The 21,683-nt window shown below is 38.8% G+C and overlaps 1 protein-coding gene across 2 annotated transcripts in view; it reads left to right on the top strand.

Moving 5' to 3' along the window:
• LOC122794521 (tumor necrosis factor receptor superfamily member 14-like) overlaps positions 1 to 21,683 on the top strand; it is a 120,199-nt gene that overhangs the window by 16,624 nt on the left and 81,892 nt on the right. For both annotated transcript variants that reach the window (XM_044062983.1, XM_044062982.1), the window contains exons 2-3: positions 11,191 to 11,281; positions 11,432 to 11,563. In XM_044062983.1, coding sequence (XP_043918918.1) covers positions 11,191 to 11,281; positions 11,432 to 11,563 — 223 coding nt within the window. The remainder of the gene's footprint in view (positions 1 to 11,190; positions 11,282 to 11,431; positions 11,564 to 21,683) is intronic.

Below are 21,683 nucleotides of genomic sequence, written 5' to 3'. Positions count from 1 at the left end.
TCAGTCACTCCAAAGCTATAGGTTAGGACAGGAAGAATAAACTGTTTTTTTATAGATTGAACTTTGTTCCTAGATGCCAATGCTGTTTTTCAGGATTAATTTAAGACTTCTAAAATATTCTTTACTGAGTTTTATTTGCATTTGTTCATCCTTCATCAATTCCCAAATATTTATACACTCCCTCTTGCTCAAGTTCTTTTATATCACAGTCTTGTCCCAAACTGATGTTTTCTTGGTGCTGCAGCTTTCCTGCTTTAAAGGTTGCTTATGCACATTTATCAAGACCAAATGATATTCTTATATCATCTGAAAAGGTTTTGACTACTTGCAGTTTTGCTTTCAGTTCCTCATCTGATGAGCTGTACAGTTTTAAATCATCGACAAAGAGAAGATAAGTCTTTACACTTTGTTACTTTCTGGGAGCCAAGTTATAGCCATGACCTAATCTGTTAAGCAGACAGCTTAATGGGCTAAGGGCAAGGCAAAAGAGCAGCAGTGACAGAGAGTCACCTTGGAATATCCCCCTTTGGATTTTTATCCTTGGAATAATAATTTGTCCTTTAACATGGCTTAATTGCAAAGTTGTTTGCCACTGTTTCATGGTCACTGTGATGTAGTTTATCAGTGTGGGGTGTAACTTATTTATTTTTAAGCACTCTTTTATCCATAAATGTGGGATACTGTCAAATGCTTTTTTGTAGTCTATCCATGCCATACTTAGATTCTTCCCCTTTTTAAAGTTCTCCACGATGACTTTATTTAACAACAAATGATTCGTTGTTCCATTTGACCTTTTTTTTATTTTTTTTTTCTATTGCCACAATTGAGCTTTCTTCTAAATGACTATAAACTCTGTCAGCATCAATTCCAGTGTATAGTTTATATGTCATTGGAAGGCAAGTTATTGGCCTATCATTTTTAGGGTAGCTTGCAGGTTCACTCTTAAGTAGGAGTATTGTTTTTCCTGTTATTAGCCAGGCTGGAGTCTGTTTTGGGGGGGGGGGAGTCTGTATTAAATAACCGAAGAGGCATTTCAGCAAACATCTCTTTGGCGGCACATAATGAACGAACGCACTAAACGGAGATCGTTCAGAACAGCGATTTCTTTCCCTGGGAAAGAAATCGCTTGGCCATCCCCATACTTTTGTCGTTTTCCCCACTATAGTGCAATCTTGGAGTTGGTATATTTAGTTGGGGTGTGTGGGAGCACACCCCTCCCATGTTGGGGGTGTGTGTGGGGTGGAGCCCCCCCACTTTTTGTTTCTAATGATTTTTTTTTTATTTTGGACAAGCAATTTCTTTCCCAGGGAAAGAAATTGATGATGCCAGCATTCACTCGCCGTTTGTGTCGCCGAAGAGCTGTTTGCTGAAACGCCTCTTTGGTTATTTAATATAGACCCATTAAAGGTATGCATAAACTCATTGCTAAAACTTCATGCAAGGATTTAATACTTTTAGCCAGAAGTTAGGTACTGCATCTGGTCCTGGGTCTTTTCCAATTAGAAGCTTTTCTAAACTTTGTTTCAGTCTCTCTAGCCATTACTTCATCCAATTTCATATCCTGTACATTTGAACATCTTATTCTTTCTTTTACTTCTTCTGTCCATTTAGCATCTTTGCTATCCACAAGATATTCATAAATATTTCTCTAAAATGTGTCTGTTTTTCGTCATTTTTGATGGTCTTTCAGTTCCTTTTATCTTGTTTCCCAGTTCTCTATAAAACTTTTTTGGGTCATCAGTAAATTGCTTACTTTGTACTTTTCCGACATTAGGACATACTTCCTTTGAGTTAGGCTTTTTCCACATAGCCTTCAGTGCATGTTAACTTTGCTTCATTGATAATGAGAACACTATTTACACTGTTCTGTAATATCAGCTCTTTAATTGTATGCATATTTTTACGTCACATGTCTTTCTCTTCCTGCCCCAGGACTGGCAGGCAGACAGGCACTGCCCTATTACCCCTATCTGGTTTCTCTTATGCTTGAGACCAGGTCATACTCAAAGTTCTAAACCACGGAACTGTCTGTTAGGTGCACAACTTAAATTGTACTTTTTGTGTATAAAAAAATGACAAATGTAGTTGTAAACCATTTAAAAAATTTGATTTATAGCTTTTACCACAGAGGTATACCTCATCTTGCATCAGGAGCAAGGGACTGTCAACAAACTCAGTTGTTTGTCTTTTCGGCTTTTCCTGGTTAGGGGTCACCACAGCGGAACTCCGGTCCGCTAATGATTGGCAGTAGATTTTTATGGTGCCGAGTTGCCAGCCCAATGCCTAACCTTCAGCAAAGGCACGCCTATTCATGCTTGTCTTTTGGAGGCCACTCTACCGCGGGGAGGACATGCAGACCACACAGAAGGCACTCCAGCCAAGAATCGAACAGGAGAACCTCTTGCTGTGAGGCAACAACGCTACCGCTGTACCACCGTGGCTTCACATTTCCAAATCGGGTTTGTCAGAACATTTCAGACAAAATGTAAGCTTCATGTATTTTTAATTTTTAGGCACAGTTACTAACTCACTCTACTCTATAATGTACCACATGTTATTTTGTGCATGTACACTTGTTGTGCAATACATCACAATGAGATGACATTGTCTAACTTGAAACACACCTCCTCCCTATTAGCTATTGACATCACTGCGAGTATACCCACACATAAAGTATCCCCGTTGAAAAATTACCTGAATTTTTTCTTTATAAGATCAAACATTTACCGTGCACATCTTTTCATTATCTAAATATTGGAGAGAAAGGCCAGCGATAAACTCTGTCTGTTCCCTGACTTTCCAAGTCTGACAGCTGCAGTAGCATTAAATGACTTCTCATGTTTTGCATCTGCTGCAATATTTGAAACTGATGAGGTACTCTCTTGATGAGCTGTGTTCCTTGGCAGGGGGCTGTTATGTTTTAAGAGAAGATGATATGAGGATTTGGCATAATGGTTACGGTGTTTACCTCACTGATACAGGGTTTGATTCTGACGTGTGGTTATTGGCCAGCTGTGTAATGGTCTGCTGAGTTTAAGCCTACTATTTACCTATGAACCTATGTAAGTGCTGCAGCCTCTGATATTTGAAATGTAAACACTGTTTGAAGGAGGCACCTGTTGTATCTACGTGTTGCTTCCTTTTCTGTTTTGGTAAAGTAGGATATCACTGACCTGCTTTCATCTTTGACTACAGGTGAGGTCCATGTCTTCTTTTGGTCTAGCTTCAGGACCCTGTTCTTTGGATAAAATCTGTGTAAAGCTGTTGACATTATGTCACATATTGTTGCTCAGTAACTACATGGTCCTCAAGGTATAGCTTTAGCAAGTCTCTTACAACATTCTGGTGATTGTAGTAATAGACATTTTCTCTTGCTTTAACTTGGTGAGGTCACTATCCCAGGGACATAACATCAGTATGATGTTTACACCATGATGTCAGTTGTAGTAAAACAGAGCTTTTCTCTCACTTTATTTTGGTAATGACTGTCCCAGGGCCATAAGCTTGGTACATGTCTTGCACCATTGTGTTGATTGTTGAAACAGGCTTTATTTGTCTTTTCATCTGCATCCTTGTCTGGGTGCTTCTTCTATTTTGCAGCCTTTTCCAAATTAGGAATAGTCATTCTGAATTTTCTTCATATTAGGAGTATTGCTGGGTTAGTCCTTATTCTGCTGCAAAAAAAGTTTATCTTTAACATATGAGAGCAAACAAAGGAGCCACCTACTGGAGCAGTAGCAAGGCCACTTGGTGCATGGGGCCAAAGTTGAGGACTTACAGCCACACTGCTACAGTTACAAAGCAGATAATCAGAGAATGAATGAATATTACTGTACATAATATACTGCCCATATTGCTCAAATAAGCTGAATTATTATTTGTAACTAGTCATCGTCTAATGTGTCTGGTTTGCTACAGTCCGCCCTCTACAGAGTTGTATGAATTCCTTCCATGGCAACTGACATCTAACACTTGGCTTCTCTATGTGTGTATGTGTGTGGCTTCATCTTTTTCACAGAGTTTTCAGGAAGCTGTAACTGCTACAAAAGATTTGCCTGCCATGTACTCTCTGTTTGGTATGAATCTCCTCTCATATCAAAAGTCATTGACATTTTAACTGAATTTTGTGTAAGCACTTGCTGTTGATTTAGGAAAGTAATGACTTATTGTCTGTCACCAAAATTAAGCTTACCAGCCCACAGACTAACCCCCACTCAAACATAATTCATAAATGAGAACCTCATTACAAGAATAAAACTCTGACTCTCCAACTGTTTAAAATTCTGTGTATCACCCACCTACTGGAAAGATTTAAAGTTAACACTACACCATGTATGATAACCACCTTAATATATGTGTTTTCCTTTTTCAGATGAAATCTTTAACTATTTCTTTCTCAGCTACTTGCTTCCAACCTTTCCTGTGTGTATGTGAGAAAAACATGTACCTGTGTGTACATATCGTTAAACAAATCTCAGTTGTGATATAACTCACTGTAATAATTTCACTGTATTTACACTTGTTTTTTGTACATTTGGAGCTTTTCTCCCCGGGCCTCCGCTGAAAATGGACCTGTATCCAGTCGGACTTTCCTGGTTAACAAATGTAAAATAAAATAAAATAAATAAAAATAAGATACTTCCCAATCTGTCACAGGCCTAAACACATGCTAAATACTCTTAGTCTAGGTGTGCCTCATTTCTATTCCCATAAGTCTTCGAGAACAGTATGCCATTGACTTGCTCTTCTGCATGTAGCTACCATTCACCCAGTGCCGTAACTCCTAGCATCTGCTGAAAGGACACTAGTTCAGTTTACATGGCATATTGTTCCCAGAGACTTGTGGCTATAGAAATGAAGTGCAACCAGATTGAGAGTATTTAGCATGTGTTTGGGCCTGTGAGAGGTTTGGGAAGTGTATCTGTGGGCTAGTAAGTTTCATTTTGGTGACAGACAATAAGGCATTACTTTCCTAAATCAACAGCAAGTGCTTACACAAAATAGGATGTGCTGGAGGGATAGATTTGTCTCCCAGTGACTGCCGTGTGTTTGGAATAGGCTGCCAATTCACGTGAAGCAGAGCACCTCTATAACACTGTTCAAAAGGAACCTGGACAACTGGATGAGGCACCATAAATTCTTACCAGGGATAGTGACCACAACCCTCCTGGACATGGGCAGTCATTTCTAAATACTGTTCTGGGTATGAAATGGCTAGGCTTGAAATGACCTCCTGGTCGATAGCCTAGTAACCTCCTATGAATAATTAAGGAGTGGGCTGTCATTTTTCAACTGGTCTAGTGAAGTTTGCCAGTATTTTCCCAAGTCTTTGTGTTTTTTGTACTTTAGCAGATCACACAATGGTTATTCCACTGTAGAAAGGCTTGGAATATATTTTTCCAAATAGTGTGCCATGTCATGAGCTCGCATAGGTGTATACTAGGCTAATGTCCACTAGGGCCTTTATAAGCTTAGCCATGCAGCCAGAATGTGTCCCACAATTTATGTTTTAGAAATCTGTATAGGGGTGATTGTTGGTTATGATATGATTTACTGACTGCCTCTGACCATCAGAGATGTGGGTACCTGACCAGGGATGAATTTTCAATTTCCCATCCACGTTGCACTTAAATAGGGTTAGGGAGGGATTTTGACGTGCATGGGGAGCCTGTTCCAGAGAAAGGGAATTCTCTGAGATACCTATCTGTCTGTCCAACATGTCCTGTTTATGTTGCAAGCAAAATTTAGGTCTTTAGATGTAGTAGTGCTGATGTATGTTTAGTGGATGTGCAAAAGGTTCATCAGAGCAAAGTCCAGGGGTGCCTTGTATCCCAGGCAAAGGTCACCTCTCAGTAGCCTGTGGCAAAATGAATACAGAGATGGGGCTTTGAGGCGATCCGCATAAGACATTGTGTTTATGCCCTGTATCCTTTTTGTAAGGAACCTTTGTGGGTTTTCCAGTTGCTACATGTGTCTCATCAGGTACATACCAAAGGGAGCATTATACTCAATGATAGGTCTGATGAGGGATGAGTACAGTGGTACAGTGACTTCCCTGGACCTTGATGCCATACACTTAAGTATAAGTTGTGCAACATGGAAGGATTGCCATACTACCTTGGATACATGTTGGTCAAAGGCCAGGTTATGGTTTACATGTGTTCCCAGATCCCTGACTAGCGGGTCAGCTCTTAGGGGTGCTTTATTGATGATGTAGTTTCCTGGGGTGGTGGACCTCCAAAAAAAGTACTGCAATGCATTTTTTTGCGTTGAGTTTTAAGCCATGGCTTTGGCAACAGTCATTTGTTTGTGTTAGACTCTCTTGTAAGATGTTAGTGCCTTGTGGGGATTCTGTGACTGATCCAAGTTTGCAATCATCTGTATACTTAGTCAACCAGAAGCTCTTAACATTAGCCTTGGCTTCTGAGAAGTAGATGCCAAACAGTAGCTGGCCCAGCACAGAGATCTGAGGGACTCCACTGGTGAATGGCCTCTTCGAGGAAGTGGTCTCACCAGTTCTAACTTCCTGGGTCCTATCTGTGAACCAGCTGGCTAACAAGCATGTTATATAGGGGTTTATGCCTAATTCCATAAGTTTAACAATGCCAGAGTATAGCTGTTTTAAGGTTCAGTGTTGATTTGAGTTACCTGATAACTTCCATCTGGTCTGGTCCTGACCACAGACATCAGTTAAGTGCCACAAAATGTGGAGCTGCTTCATTTTAAGTCTACACTATCATTTAACTGAGTCCTGTGGACTGAATATGTTGCAGGATGCTTCTGAAGTATAAATCATGTTGTTCCATAGTGCTTCCATTTGCTAAAGCCTTGTCCATAAACTCTGCTACTTCCTCCAGGTCTTGCAATGTTGACATTGTTTTCCTCTAAGTACCTCAGGAACACCTGTAATTTCAAATGGTAGCAATAAGTCTAGTTACTTATTGCTCTCAGGATACAGGGGTATCTATAGAAATCTACTTATAGCATTGAGACAAAAAAAATACAGTAGCTCCTTTCAAGTTTGCAAGTTTTTATCTCAGGAGTATGTACACTGAATCTTTTTTTAGTTTATCTGCTTCATTCAGTGTTTTGAAATCAACTTAAATTTTCACCTGATCATTTTTCTTTAAGATTGGTATCGAGTACACATCAGTCTTTGGGCTGTATCCCTTCTTAAATAAGCTGCTGTCAGCCATTGTGCATAACTAGTCTTTTACTTTCTGTACTAGAGACTGAGGGACCTTGCATACTGTATTCATTCTGTATGCTTTTACATTCTCCAACTCTATCCTTACCTTTGCCTTTCTGAAAGTGCCTTGCTGTCAGTACAGTTGAGGCACTTCTTCAGTCCTTCTCATAAGATTCCTTTCCTGTAATATGGCACCTGAGTCTGTGCATCTAATCTGTATAAGTAATTGGATTTTTTGATTGCTAAAGCAAGTGCATTCATAGGCAAAAAATGGTTGACAATATGCAGCAGTCTAAATATTTTTCTTGTTTTTTAGGGTCTATATTACATCATCAAATGCTTAAATAAGCAAACGATGATTAATCGACCCCATGTAAGTGAAAGCTGTTCCAAAAAAAAAACCTTTAAAACAGTACATAAAGTGGGGGGCTTCACCCCCACACACCCCCTTATACCAACTCTGAGATCGCATTACAATGCCAAAAACAGCAAAGTAATGGAAGCGGCCAAGTGAATTCTTTCCCAGGGAAAGAATTCGCTTAAAAGCCACTTCGCTATTTTGCCTTTTTGTTCTTTTACGGTCGATCAAGATGCATTCGACAGAATGCGTCTTTGATCACGTAATAGGAACCCGTTTTATATACTATGTTTGTTATATCTAGTTTTTACAAATGTCATTTGAATTTTGTATTTGTTCTTTGTTGACCAGATGACTCCCAGAAGGCCAGTGGCTGATTTTCAGGGGAGACCTAAGGTGGAATTTCTTCCTCTAATGGAAATGTATATATAAAATATACAGTGGAGATAAAAAGTTTACACACCCCTGTTAAAATGCCAGGTTTTTGTAATATAAAAAAAATAGACTCTCAGACAGCAATAAATCATTTCAAAACTTTTCCCACCTTTAATGTGACCTATAACCTGTGCAATTCAATTGAAAAATAAACAAATCTGTTAGGAGAAAAAGTATAAAAAAAATGTGCAATAAGCTGGTTGCATAAGTGTGTACACCCTTAAACTAATACTTTGTTGAAGCACGTTTTGATTTAATTACACCATTCGGTCTTCTTGGGTACACACCTGCCATCAATTAAAGAGACTCTGTTTAACCCCAAATAAAGTTCAGCTGTCCTAGTAGGATTTTTCTGACATTTACTCAGTTGCCTGCTACAGCAAAAAACATGGTTCACAGAGAGCTTACAGAGCATCAAAGGGATCTCATTGTTGAAAGGTATCAGTCAGGAGAAGGGTACAAAAAAATTTCCACAGCAATGGATATACCATGGAACACAGTGAGGACAGTCATCAAAAAGTGGAGAAAATATGGGACAACAGGGACTTTGCAAAGAACTGGACGTCCCTCCAAAATTGATGAAAAGACAAGACAAAAACTGGTTAGGGAGGCTGCCAGGAGACCTACAGCAACACTGTAGGAGCTGCAGGAATTTCTGGCAAGTACTAGTTGTGTACTACATGTGACAACAATCTTCCGTATTCTCCATATGTCTTGGCTGTGGAACATCCAGGCCCGGCTTACATTTGCAAAATAATACATCAAGTCTTCCAAAATTATGTGGGAAAATGTGTTATGGTCTGATGAGACCAAGGTTTAACTTTTTGGCCACAATTCCAAAAGATATGTTTGGCGCAGAAACAACACTTCACATCACCAAAAGAACATCATCCTCACGGTGAAGCATGGTGGAGGCAGTATCATGTTTTGGGGTTGCTTTTCTTCAGCTGGAACTGGGGATTTAGTCAAAGTGGAGGGAATTATGAACAGTTCCAAATACCAGTCAGTTTTGGCCCAAAACCTTCAGGTGTCTGCTAGAAAGCTGAAGAGGAATTTCACCTTTCAACATGACAATGACCCCAAGCATACAGCCAAATCAACAAAAGATTGGCTTCACCAGACGAAAATTAAAGTTTTGGAATGACCCAGCCAGACCCCAGACCTCAGACCTAAATCCAATAGAAAATCTGTGTGGTGACCTGAAGAGGTCTGTGCAGAAGAGATGCCCTTGCAATCTGACAGATTTGGAGCACTTTTGCAAGAAAGAGTAGGCAAATATTGGCAAGTCAAGATGTGCCATGCTGATAGACTCCTACCCAAGAAGAGTAAATGCTGTAATTAAATCAAAAGGTGCTTCAGCAAAGTATTAGTTTAAGGGTGTGCACACTTGTGCAACCAGCTTATTGTACAGTTTTTATTTTTTTCTATTTTTCCCCTAAAAGATTTGTTTGTTTTTCAGTTGAATTGTACATGGTTATAGGTCACATTAAAGGTGAGAAAAGTTTTGAAATGATTTATTGTGGTCTCATTTTTTATATCACAAAAACCTGGCATTTTAACAGGTGTGTGTGTGTATGTGTGTGTATATATATATATATATATATATATATATATATATATATATATATATATATATATATATATATATACATATGTCTCTGTGTGAATATATATATATATATATATATATATATATATATCTATGTATATGTATATCTGTTAGTCTTTTTCTAAATTTCAAACTTTCACAACTCAAATTTCTTACAGTCAAGACCATAAGATCGAAGTTTTGAAACTCTGAACCATTTTAAATGGAGATTGGAATAGTGTATTTATCATTTTCCAAGCTGTAGTACGATCTCAGAGTTGGTATATTTAATTAGCAGGGGGTGTGGTGGATGCAAGGGTCTTTTTTTTTAATTTCAAAGTTTCAAAACTTTGATCTTATGGTCTCAACTGTAAGAAATTTGAAGTTGTGAAAGTTTGAAATTTAGACGTAGACCAATATATATATATATATATATATATATATATATATATATATATATAAATAGATATGTGTGTGTGTGTGTGTGTGTATATATATATATATATATATATATATATATATATATATATATATATATATGTGTGTGTGTGCGTATGATTTGCGATTAAACAATCACAAAGTTGACATTGACATCTTTTTGGTCAACACCATTTAGTCGACAGAAACAGACGGTCAATGGGTGTGTCGATTGAGAATTCCCAGGTAGGAGAATATTCCCTTTCTCCTGAGATTGTGTAATCTCGGAGTTAGTATTTTTCATTAGCAAGGGGTATGGGGGATGTAGCGTTGTGTTTTGTCCCCCGGCAAAAACACTTGTTGTTGGTTTAGCTCACTCTGGTGTACTTCCCCGAGCATGTGAACAACATGTCAACGTTATGTGCTTTGACGTTACAATATTGATACTGGTCCTCAACATTGTGGTCATTCGACTAATAATCATTGATCCATATTATATAAATATGATAAGATAAAGATTCTAGTTGTCTACTGATGTACTATGTTCTTCATCTGTAAATATGTTTGTAATTAATTGCTATGTTAAATTGTTAATCGCTGTGTAATCCAATGTAACTACTGTCTGTTGATTTTAACTGTGGAGCTTTTCTCCCCGGGCCTCCGCTGAAAATGGACCTACGTCCAGTCGGACACTCCCGGTCAACAAATGTAAATAAATCAATAAATAAATACATCTTTGTATATTGTATTTGTTGTTCCAAATTATCTATGGATATAATTGCTGTAAAAATAGTGGACATTATACTACAGCCAAAATATATTTAATTTGCTTACTAGAGAACTGATGTATATTTCTACATTCTACTGACTTCGGGCTTAATTGTGTTTCAGTTATTTTGTTTACAGGTAAATTCTTGCTCTGTTTTTTAAGTTTTAAATTTTGTGTGTTGTTTATATGTATAACTGAGCATTTGTGTCATGACTGAAAAGCATCCCTGGATCTGCGTACGTAATGAATAAAAATATATTCCTCAGTTTGCTCTTGCAGTTATTTGTAAAGCACAGAATATGTAAGAAAGAATATTTGGGAATTTTTGTATTTAATTCTGAAAACACATTTGTTGTATTAGATTTTAAACCATTTAAGCTGGAAAAGTCTACTATAATTCTTTTTAAAAAGTTATTTTTATATTTAATCTGCAGATTATTTTGCTGGTGAAGCTTGCATTGGGAGATGTATGCGATTCGTTAGAATATTCTGTAGAGAAGTATTGCTGTTTGAGGTGCCACCCAGGTAGTCTGATGACAGAACTTCTCTCTCTTAAATGCATATATATGACAGTTGTCATGTTTATGGATATGTTAGTGACACAGGAAAATTCTTAATATTTTACTCATTCCAACTTGTATTATTATGTTCTTTGACAAGATGTGTTCATTTTAGGGTCGCATGTTCAAAAGCACTGTGCTATGGAAGACAGAGACAGCACACAGTGTACTAACTGCACCAAGGGCACATACATGGACCGACCAAATGGTTTGCCAGAGTGTTTCATGTGTCTCACCTGTGATGCAGGTAAGAAGGGATTTACCTGATGCATTTGTACCTTTTGAAATAATGTCTCTGTAGCACAGTTTGGGATTCAGTAACGTAAAGAAACAAGAGAAGATATGGATTTTAGTGTGGTCACAGTAAAGTACTAATATAGTATTGCTGACATGTTGTGTCATTCTTTTTCAGACTTAGAAGACTTAAAAACAACGAAAGAGAAATGATCCTCTTAACACAAGGGCTCTCAGGGGGCCTTATTTAGACAGCTGTACCTCAAACAAGTGGTTGATTATGTTAGCTAAATGTGTACAAAAGAAAATTACCACAGCTGTCAGTAGGTTAGGAAAATGGTACATGCAGATGAGTAACCAGCTACTGCATAGGAGGGGAAAAAGGAGGAGGAAACAGCTTCTGTGTCATCCACCAGACATGAGAAAAGGAATAGAAATGAGTAATGATAAGAATATACATGGAACGAAACCCTGTAATAGGTGTAATTTTTGAAAGTTTTATTGACACTTGCAGTTCTTTTCTACACCCTTCAACACAATAAGAGTTCAATTTTTATAACAGTGCGGATTGTCAAATGGAACATGTGGTATATCTTGCTAGAAGCATGTCCTGTAGTGCGTTTTACATTGGTAAACCAACAGGAAATTAAGGGAAAGGATGAGAGAACATCTATATCACATGCATATTAAATCAGGGCATAATGCACTAGCTGGACATTTATTAGAAGTAGTTCCAACACATCACTTCAAGTTTTCGGTGTTACAGGTTATTAGTCCTAACTGTAGAGGAGGGGATATTAAAAATTATACAGAAAACTGTGAGTTGAAATGGATTATAAAACTCAGAGCAGATAAGAGACCCGGACTGAATGATAAAATACCCCTGAAGCCAGTATTGTAAAACAGAAGAATGAAGTCTTTTAGGTGAAACATTTGATTATCCAGTGCTACTTGATACACTGGTTTGAATATGCAATTAATTATTATGAAAGGTTACATAATGTAATTATTCTATGTGATAAAGTGTTTTTTAATGGTTTTATAATTATTTCTGTACAATAACTACATATTTATTAGGTTTCAAATAATGCATATGTCATAGTTGAAGCACCATATTTGAAATAATTACGATTAGATGTAATTACTTTGTATTAGAGAAAGTTACAGGTTTCTGAGTCTATATGATGCTTGATGTAGTTGCATTTTGTTTTTAATGAAAAGGAAATGACATAAGCATGACATGCTTAATTAATGAATTATTGATGAAGCTACTTATTTAAGAAGGACTTGATTCTATTTCATTTATACGGTCTGATGAAGCCTTAACGGTGAAAGCGCTTACCACGTCTTATATTAAAAGTGTTTGTTTTATGCAACGTTGTGTCGGCCACATTGTATTTGCTCTAGAAGAAATTTTTTACTTGACCGTGGTTTGTTCCAATGGATGCTACAAAATTATGAAATTAGTTATCCAGGGAGCAGGGAGTCTGGTGCATGTGTCTGTATGTCTGTATTTGGGTGACAGTTTGATTGTGTTTGTGTTGTTTGCACCTGTGCATGAGTGACAGTGTGTCAATTCATCTACATGCAAGGGTGTAAATGTGTCCGTGTGTGTGTCTGTGTGTGTTTCAGTGCATGCGTGTGTGTGGGGAGAAGCTGCAGGGCAGTACAGAAATGCCTCCATGTTTATAGTTCCATGGATGGTCCCACCATCCACCATCATGGCAGTATGTTAATCAGCTTTATAAATCAAGCTTCTGCCGTGCCAGTGGACCACACATGTAGTGTACAGATATTGTATGGAACTGCAAACTATGTCTATGAATACCAGGGCAATTATACAATGAGTTCATTACTGAGGACATATAAACAGTATTTATATCCTGCGTACTATGATGGTATGTTCAATGCTGTGATTTATGGGTGTGCATTGCAATCCAGTTTGAGCAACCTGCAAACTTGTCACGCTATATAAAACTTGAAATGAAAATTTTTGAACTCAGAATCATTAACTTATTTACAATGAGTCCTGCATTACCTCTGCCCACACCATTGTAATGCCAGTGTGCCTGGTCTAGAGATATTTTATTTTTACCATATTTTAACTACTCTATCTCTTAGTGACCACTTTAAGGTGTCAGTTAACAGTAACCACTGCATCTTAACCCTTCACCGTTAAGCCCCCTCCAACCTCATCTCTTTTTAGCATTGGTGGCTGGTGGCTTTTAAGCAAGAGGTGCTACATAAAGCAAATTAATGGGTGTGATTAATTGGAATGGTGTTGTTGTAAAACAGAGTATGTATGCTGTATCTTTAAGAAGCATTTCAAGGACTGTATGTACATATAAATACCGAGTAAGTGCTGATCTTAGTGCCATTTTGAGAGTGCAGCCAGAGAGTGAGCATGCATGAGTGAAATAGCTAGTTTGTATATAAGCTTACCTAAGTTAAAGTTAATAAGTTTCAATTGTGATGTGTTTGTACATAATAAAGCTGCTTGAACAGAACCCACAAAGTCTGGTCTATTGTATCCTGACTAGACGAGTGACATGGTGTCAGAACCGGGATTCTAGAGACTGCTTTCCAGAGCTACATGGTGTAGTGTTAACAGTAAAGGTAAACTAAGAGAAACAAGCATAAAAAGAGCCGAAAAGAACCAAAGGTAATGAAAACTTGCGCAAACAGTTTATTTTATTAGAAAGATAAAACGGAGCATTACAAGGGTACAAACTGCATTATTAAGCGAGAGGCACAAAAGGTTTGTTGATTAAACAAAATGTTTAAAATTAAGAGATTTGATAAAATGAGCATCAGAAAAGTATATAAGGGGCCTGGAGTTACCCTGGAATTGTAAAACGAGCACAAGAAAAGTATAATGGGTATGGAAAGAGGTTAAACAAACAAAACAAGTATAATAAGGGCAAAGGGGGCACATTAAGTATAAATAAAGCAAGATGACTGCATGTTTTGTCAAAGTGTTGTGTTTTCTCATAACTACTACTTCTTATTGTATTCAGGGCATAACTAGAGTTATTCAAACTATCTCAGTGTGTAAAAGTGCTTATAGTGTGTGCTTATTACTGTGCATGTATTCCAAAAAGTTTATCTGTGTGCAAAGTGCAACTGTTTTGTAAAGTACAGTCAAAATACAGCCATTTTGAAAAGTTTCTAGTGCTGGGTGTGTTTATTCGCAAACTGCAGTCATTGCAGAGTGTTTCTTGCACTGTAAAGAATTATCTAGCAAAGTACTCCCATTTTGGAGAAGTTTCAGTGTGCCATGTACTGTTTATTCACAAAGTGCAGTTACTTTGAAATGTTTCTTACTCTGAGCCTCTTCTGCCTGGTTCATTCACATAGTACAGTTATTTTGCAATGTTTCTTAAAATGATAAATAACTTCTGCAGTACAGTAATTTCAAGAGTATTACAGTGCCAGAGAGACTTGTTTCGCAAAGTTCAGTTATTCAGAGGCTTGTTGTGCTACTGAGCATAGTTACGAATACTGGCATAAATTTCTGGCATATGTTTATGTGTGTGTGTTCATACATATTTGCAAAATCCTTCACTGGTATGTGTTAATATGGCATATGGATTTTGAAAGACCTAATCACTTGCATTTGATCAGAATATTGTAGAGAACTGGAGAATATTTGAGCAAGAGTATATTTTTATACAAACAACTTATTTTGACAAAGATGCATGCACCAGCGCATTAATTTTGCTAAACCTAGCTGGATCAGAGGCCATTGAAAGAGACTGTTCATTTGTGTATGCACCAGCAGTATATGAGGGAGAAGGTGAAAACCACCATATTGTTGTACATGCTGAATCAAGGGAAGACCCAGAGTGTTTGAAGCGCAAATTCAGGGAAATGTGTAACCCACAGACAAATATTATATTAGAGAGGCATTTGTTTTACACAAGAGATCAGAAACCAGGGAGACTTTTGCAGCTTATATCACAGCGTGTTAGTTTGGTGACTTAAAAGATGAGTTAATAAAGGACAGGCTTGTGTGTGGTATTTATAGTGCTGCTGAGAGAAAGATTTTGCTTTGTGACAGTGATTTAATGCTAAGCAAAGCTATTGAGATTTGTCAAATCCCTGAAGTTACAAAAAGGCACACAAGTATGCTTGCAAGTGGTACGGTTTCGGCAGGTTGCAGAGCAAATATAGACAGCATGCAACACGTGACACACAGAAACAGGTCTAAGCACATGGCAGCCACAACCCCTGTGGGTTCTTTGAGGAAACCATGTAGTTTTCCAGCAAGTTCTAAGACTAGTTCAGTTAAAGGAGCATGCTTAATGCAGTATCAGCATGAATCAGCAAAATCCATTCTAGCTTTATAGTTAACAGTCGCAATTGTGGTGCCAATCAGTAATCTAAAAGAGAGAAATGCTTGGCATTTGGTCAGCAATGCCACGTTTAAGAAATGGAACCATTTTCAAAAGTTGTGCAAATCAAGTAAATCCCACACAGTTATAAAGAAAGGTCACTGAAAAAGCAAGTTGATCATATTAAGAGCTGCAATTCTACTTTCTACGTAGATGATGTATCAATAATTGGTGAAAAGTTTGATGCAGTGAATTTGTTGGCAAAGAACAAAGTATTTTGTATTGTCCAGATCAATGGTAACTCCACCGAGCTCAAAGCAGACAATGGTTCAAACTGTAATGTTATGTCAGCAGACACATTTGCTAAAGTGAGAGCTGGTGAACAACTCAATGTGGCTAGTAGTACAAAACTTGTTGCTTATCAAGGTGAAGAAATTCAAACCGAAGGCTCAGTAGTGCTTTCCTGTAATGCTTCAAAATTTGCTCTTGGTGCAGTTATCCTTTAAGAAGTTAGACCAGTAGACTCTGCATCTAGAACCCTTACCAAAACTGAAATGCAGTATGCTCAGATTGAGAAATAACTTTTGACAATAGTATTTGCATGTTCAAAATTTTGTGATTATATATATGATTGAGCTATTCAGATTGAAACTGATCACCAACCTCTAGTTACTATTCTAAAGAAGCCTATGCATTTGGCTCCAGCAAGATGACAAAGAATGATGCTCAGATTGCAAAAGTACAACTTCAGGTTGGTCTATACAAAAGGCAAAATTCTTTATCTGGCTGATAACTTATCCAGATTGCCCAGAAATACAACAGAACAGCTTGAGGCAGAGAATTTTGACTTTGACGTAATGGAAGTACATAATTTTTCTAACACGAGACTTGATGAGCTGAGAAATAATACAAAAACTGATCCAGTTTTACAAAAGCTCAACCACTACATTAATGTTGGATGGCCGTCAGAGCAATCCAGTGTACACCAGATGTGCAAACTTATTTTCCTTACAGAGATGAGATGTTGATGGAAGATGGCATTATTTTCAAAGGTCCTAAAATTGTTGTTCCTGCTTCCTTACAACATATATTCAGATTTTGCATCATGGTCACCCAGGTTCTAAATCTACAAAAAGAAGGGCGAGAGAAGTATTTTGGCCTTCTCTGGTAAAAGGCATTGATAAAGTACTTTTTTTTTTGCTCAGTATGCAGTAGAACTAAACCGCATTTGCAAAGAGAACCACTTCAGCTAAACAAAGTTCCAGAACTACCTTGGTCAAGAGTAGCCACTGATAAATTTGAGTAGAACAGTCAGCATTACTTAGTATTGGTAGAATCTTATTCGAACTGGTTTGAGATCGATTTACTACCTAACGTAACATCCACTGCTGTTATCCGTAAGTTAAAACATCATTTCTCAGTCCATGGTAGTCCACACAAAGTTATTTCTGACAATGGTACCCAATTTACCAGTCAGTTGTTTCAGAAATTTGCAAAAGAATGGGACTTTGTACATGTTACTAGTAAGCCGGAATATCCACAGTCAAATGGACTAGCTGAACGTGCATTTCAGATTGCAAAGCAATTACTTGAAAGGACAAAGTGTGACAATACTGATGTCTATTTGAATTTACTCAATCTCAGAAACATAACCCGTGACAATATACTTGGCTCGCCTGCTCAGGGACTTCTATCCAGGCAAACCAGAGCAACATTGCCTATTAGTTCCAGTCTGTTGAGGTGTAAAACTAAGAAAAACAGAACCATTAGAGCCCAATTATTGAGGAAGCATTCTTTACAGAAGTCCAGCTGTGATAAATCTAGTAGATTTCTTCATTCATTGAAAGAAGAAGAGACGGTGAGGATACAAACAACGAAAGATTTCGATTGGATTGGTCAAGTAACTAAGTATATGTACTGAGCCAACATCCTACTGTGTAGAATCTGAGGGTGTGGAGTACAGGAGAAATCACAGACATCTTCTTTCTGTACCAGAATCGATATTACAGCATTGTTCATGTGATACACACTGTAAATCTCAGAGCAATCCAGACAATGTTCCTGTTGCACAACGCGTCTTAACTTCTACTTCCATCCCTGATGATGTTCCTGATGTACCTAAGGTTGAACATTCAGCAGAGACAGTCCCAGTTGTTAAATCTGATTCTAAATTTTATGTCACACACTTTGGTTGTATTTCCAGACCTAGTGCGAAATACACAGCAACCTGGACTTCACTGTATATACGTGTATTTAGTTCTATATAATTGCATGCATGACAGATAATTATTTGTATTGATTGCATGTCAAGCTGATATTGTCTATATCATATAACAGTTCTCAAAGAGGGAGGATGTAGAAGAGTGTGTGTGTTGTATCTTTAAGAAGCTTTTCAAGGACTGAACGTGCATATAAATACCGAGCATTTGCTAATCTCAGTGCCGTTTTGAGAGTGCAACCAGAGAGTGAGCAGGTATGAGTGTAATTGCTGGTTTGTATATAAGTTTACCTAAGTTAAAGTTAAGAAGCATCAGTCCTGATGTGTTTGTACATAATAAAGCTGCTTGAACAGAACCCACAAAGTCTTGTCTATTGTATCCTGACTAGACGAGCGACAGTGGGGCTCTGTTATGGCAGGTCAGTTACCATCACTTGCAGTCAAATAACAGATGGCTTCAGTCAGTTTCATTGACAGACTACCTCAGTATCCACTCATTATAGCCAATTTATGGATTATCTACACTGCAGATGTCTGTACTCAACAAGGCCAGCCTTAAGTAAAATGATGCTATTGAAGAAGAAGTCTATGCCCCATGTTGCACAAAGGCTACCCTGCACATCCCCAGACCACCCCCATCTTGTCCCAACACCATCTGGATAGATTATTTATTTTTTGTTTTTTTCCGCACTTTGTCATAGTTTTTAGCCTTTTCTTCCATCCTTTTAACAAACCCTAAATGGCCAAGACTTCACTGTTATAAGTGTGGATGAAGTAGCTAAGTTATGCTGGGCACATGAGGCTGGTAGGTTCCTAGAAGTTATTGGTTCTACATTTTTTGATGTGCATCTTAGAGCATTTTTTGTTACACCTGTTGGACTCAGTCATGACCTGATAAAATATCCTGGGTAAGGAAAGAGAGAAAATCTTATTTTCAAAGGAAAACAAGTTGCATCTAAAGCTTATTGTTCAAATGCAACAAACTTTTAGTTATGTACTCACCATAACTTCAGATGTTTGGGATCCATCTCGCCTACATTCTGACTGATGGGTTCGGAGCCGATCCCTCGGCTCCGACTCGGCACGCTTATGCCAAAGAGCGAAGTCTCTTATTGGCTGAGCTTACTATATCCCAGGATGCACCACTACCAGTCCCCCAGATCTAGTTTGTCCGCATACATGCACACATGCACGCACTGCTTATATAACATCGTCAGATGAAACAAGATAAAACAGTAGAACTCAAAACCGTTCAATCTCTTCTGATCTCCAAGGCCGGGGGAAGGAGGGTGGGTATTAGGAATGTAGGCGAGATGGATCCCAAACATCTGAAGTTATGGTGAGTACATAACTAAAAGATGTTATGTGATCCTATCTCGCCTACATTCTGACTGATGGGACAGCGTCCCTAGCACCTGAATCCTGGGTGGCTCACTGGAAAACACTCCTGAGTACCGTGGAACCAAATGATGCTCGCCCTTTAGATGCCACATCCAGTTTATAGTGGGAAATGAAAGTGTGCGGGTTGGACCAAGTAGCCGCAGCACAAATCTCAGAAATAGCGAGCTTGGAATGAAAGGCGATAGAAGTAGCCATAGCTCTGGTAGAGTGAGCTTTGATAGATGTTGTAAGTTGCTTATTTGAAGAGGAATAAGCCTGAGTTATACAATCTCTAATCCATTTGGATATAGTAGCTTTTGTGATGGTTTTACCCAATTTATTGTCTGAAAAGGACACAAACAACTGGTCTGATTTACGAATTTGCTGAGTCCTGTCTAGATAGAAGCGCAATTGCCTGTGAACATCCAATTTATGGAGAGTGTACTCTGCTTCGTTGGAGAATTTTGGAAAGAAAACTGGTAGCTCTAGAGATTGTTGGAGACAGAGATTAGAACAAACCTTTGGGACAAAAGATGGGTTAGGCCTAAGTGATACTCTATCCTTGTGAAAAATCAAGTACGGTGGTTTGATAGATAGGGCTTGAAGCTCTGAAACCCTTCTTGCAGAGGTAATTGCAACTAAGAAGGCAGTTTTCCAAGACAGATATTTTAACTCACATGTAGCAGCCGGTTCGAAAGGGACGATGGTAAGGCACGGCGCAACAAATCAAGAACCCACGGAGGCGCAGGATGAAAAACTGGGGTCTTAACAGCCCCGCACCTTTAATGAAAGTTTTGCATAATCTGCTGCTCATCAACGGTGGATCCATGAATTCGTGAAATTTAGAGATAGCTGCCAGTTGGACTTTAATAGTAGAGACTGAAGATCCTTGATTAAACAAGGATGTTAAAAATTTCAAAACCTCTGGAATCGGGGCAGTGATAGGGTCTAAGCCCCTGAGTTGAGCCCAGATAGCAAACCTCTTCCACTTACTGAGGTACAATTTCTTAGTGGTGGGTTTGTGGGCCGAAGATAAAATGTGAATAACTTCCGGGTCTAAGGTGTGATTTCTGACTAAAGTCGGAAGTGGAGGAGCCAAGCTGTCAACTTCAAAGTGTGAAGGGACTGCTGTTGTCGTCCCGACTGATGAATTAGCAGATCCGGAGTTAGATCCAAAACCCAAGGATCGTCCACCGCATGTTTCTTCAGGTAGGGGAACCATACCTGACGAGGCCAGTACGGAGCAATTAATATCATTGTGGACCCCAATTGAGAAGCTTTCTGAATGACTTTGGGGAGAAGTGGAACCGGAGGAAAAGCATAAAGTAGCCCTGTTGGCCAAGGTTGTGCTAGAGCATCCATAGCTGCCTCCCCCTGATGTGGAGTCAAGGAGAAGAACCTTTTGCACTTTGTGTTTTGTGGTGTTGCAAACAGGTCGCAGCACGGGGTCCCCCATCTTCTGAAAACCTGAGCTGCTACTGTTTCGTTCAGGGACCACTCGTGAGGAGAGAGAATTGTCCTGCTTAATCTGTCTGCCAATATATTGGATTTCCCTGGAATGTGGGTCGCTACCAAGAAACGGTTGATAGCTACAGCCCATTCCCACACCCTCATGGCCTCTCTGCAAAGGGGGTAAGATCTGGTCCCTCCTTGTTTGTTTAGATACCAGACCACCGACATGTTGTCTGTGTGGATAGTGATAATGCCTTGAGGGAGAAACTTGTGGAGGGCCTGTAGGGACAGAAGTACAGCCCTCATCTCCAATACATTGATGTGGAGAAAGGTTTCGTCTGGAAGCCAGGAACCCTGAACTAACCTGCCCAGACAATGCCCCCCCTCACCCTGTCTGGGAGGCATCCGTCGTCAGGGTGGCCACCGGAGGGGGGATAACAAAAGGTCTTCCCTGATTCAGTTTGGACGGCTGAAGCCACCAGCGGAGGTCCCGTTTGCACATTTCTGTAATCATAATGGGGTGATTGAGGGGAAGATTCTGAAAGGACCATTGAGTCGATAATAGCCACTGAAGAATCCTCATGTGCAATCTTGCCAGAGGAACTAGGAGAACCGTGGCAGACATCGAACCTAAAAGTTGCAGGACCATCCTGGCTGGGGCTTTGGATCTTGAAAGCAGGGCTTGAACTTGACCTTGTAAAGTTTGAATCCTTTCGGTAGGAAGAAAGACGCATCAATTTTGAGTCTAT

The sequence above is a fragment of the Protopterus annectens genome, chromosome 2.part1 (genome assembly GCF_019279795.1).
Source record: "Protopterus annectens isolate FY-2018-M chromosome 2.part1, PAN1.0, whole genome shotgun sequence".
Taxonomy (NCBI): Eukaryota; Metazoa; Chordata; order Ceratodontiformes; family Protopteridae; genus Protopterus; species Protopterus annectens.
Note: the sequence above shows the minus strand (reverse complement) of the source record. Positions and strands in the feature narration are given on the sequence as shown.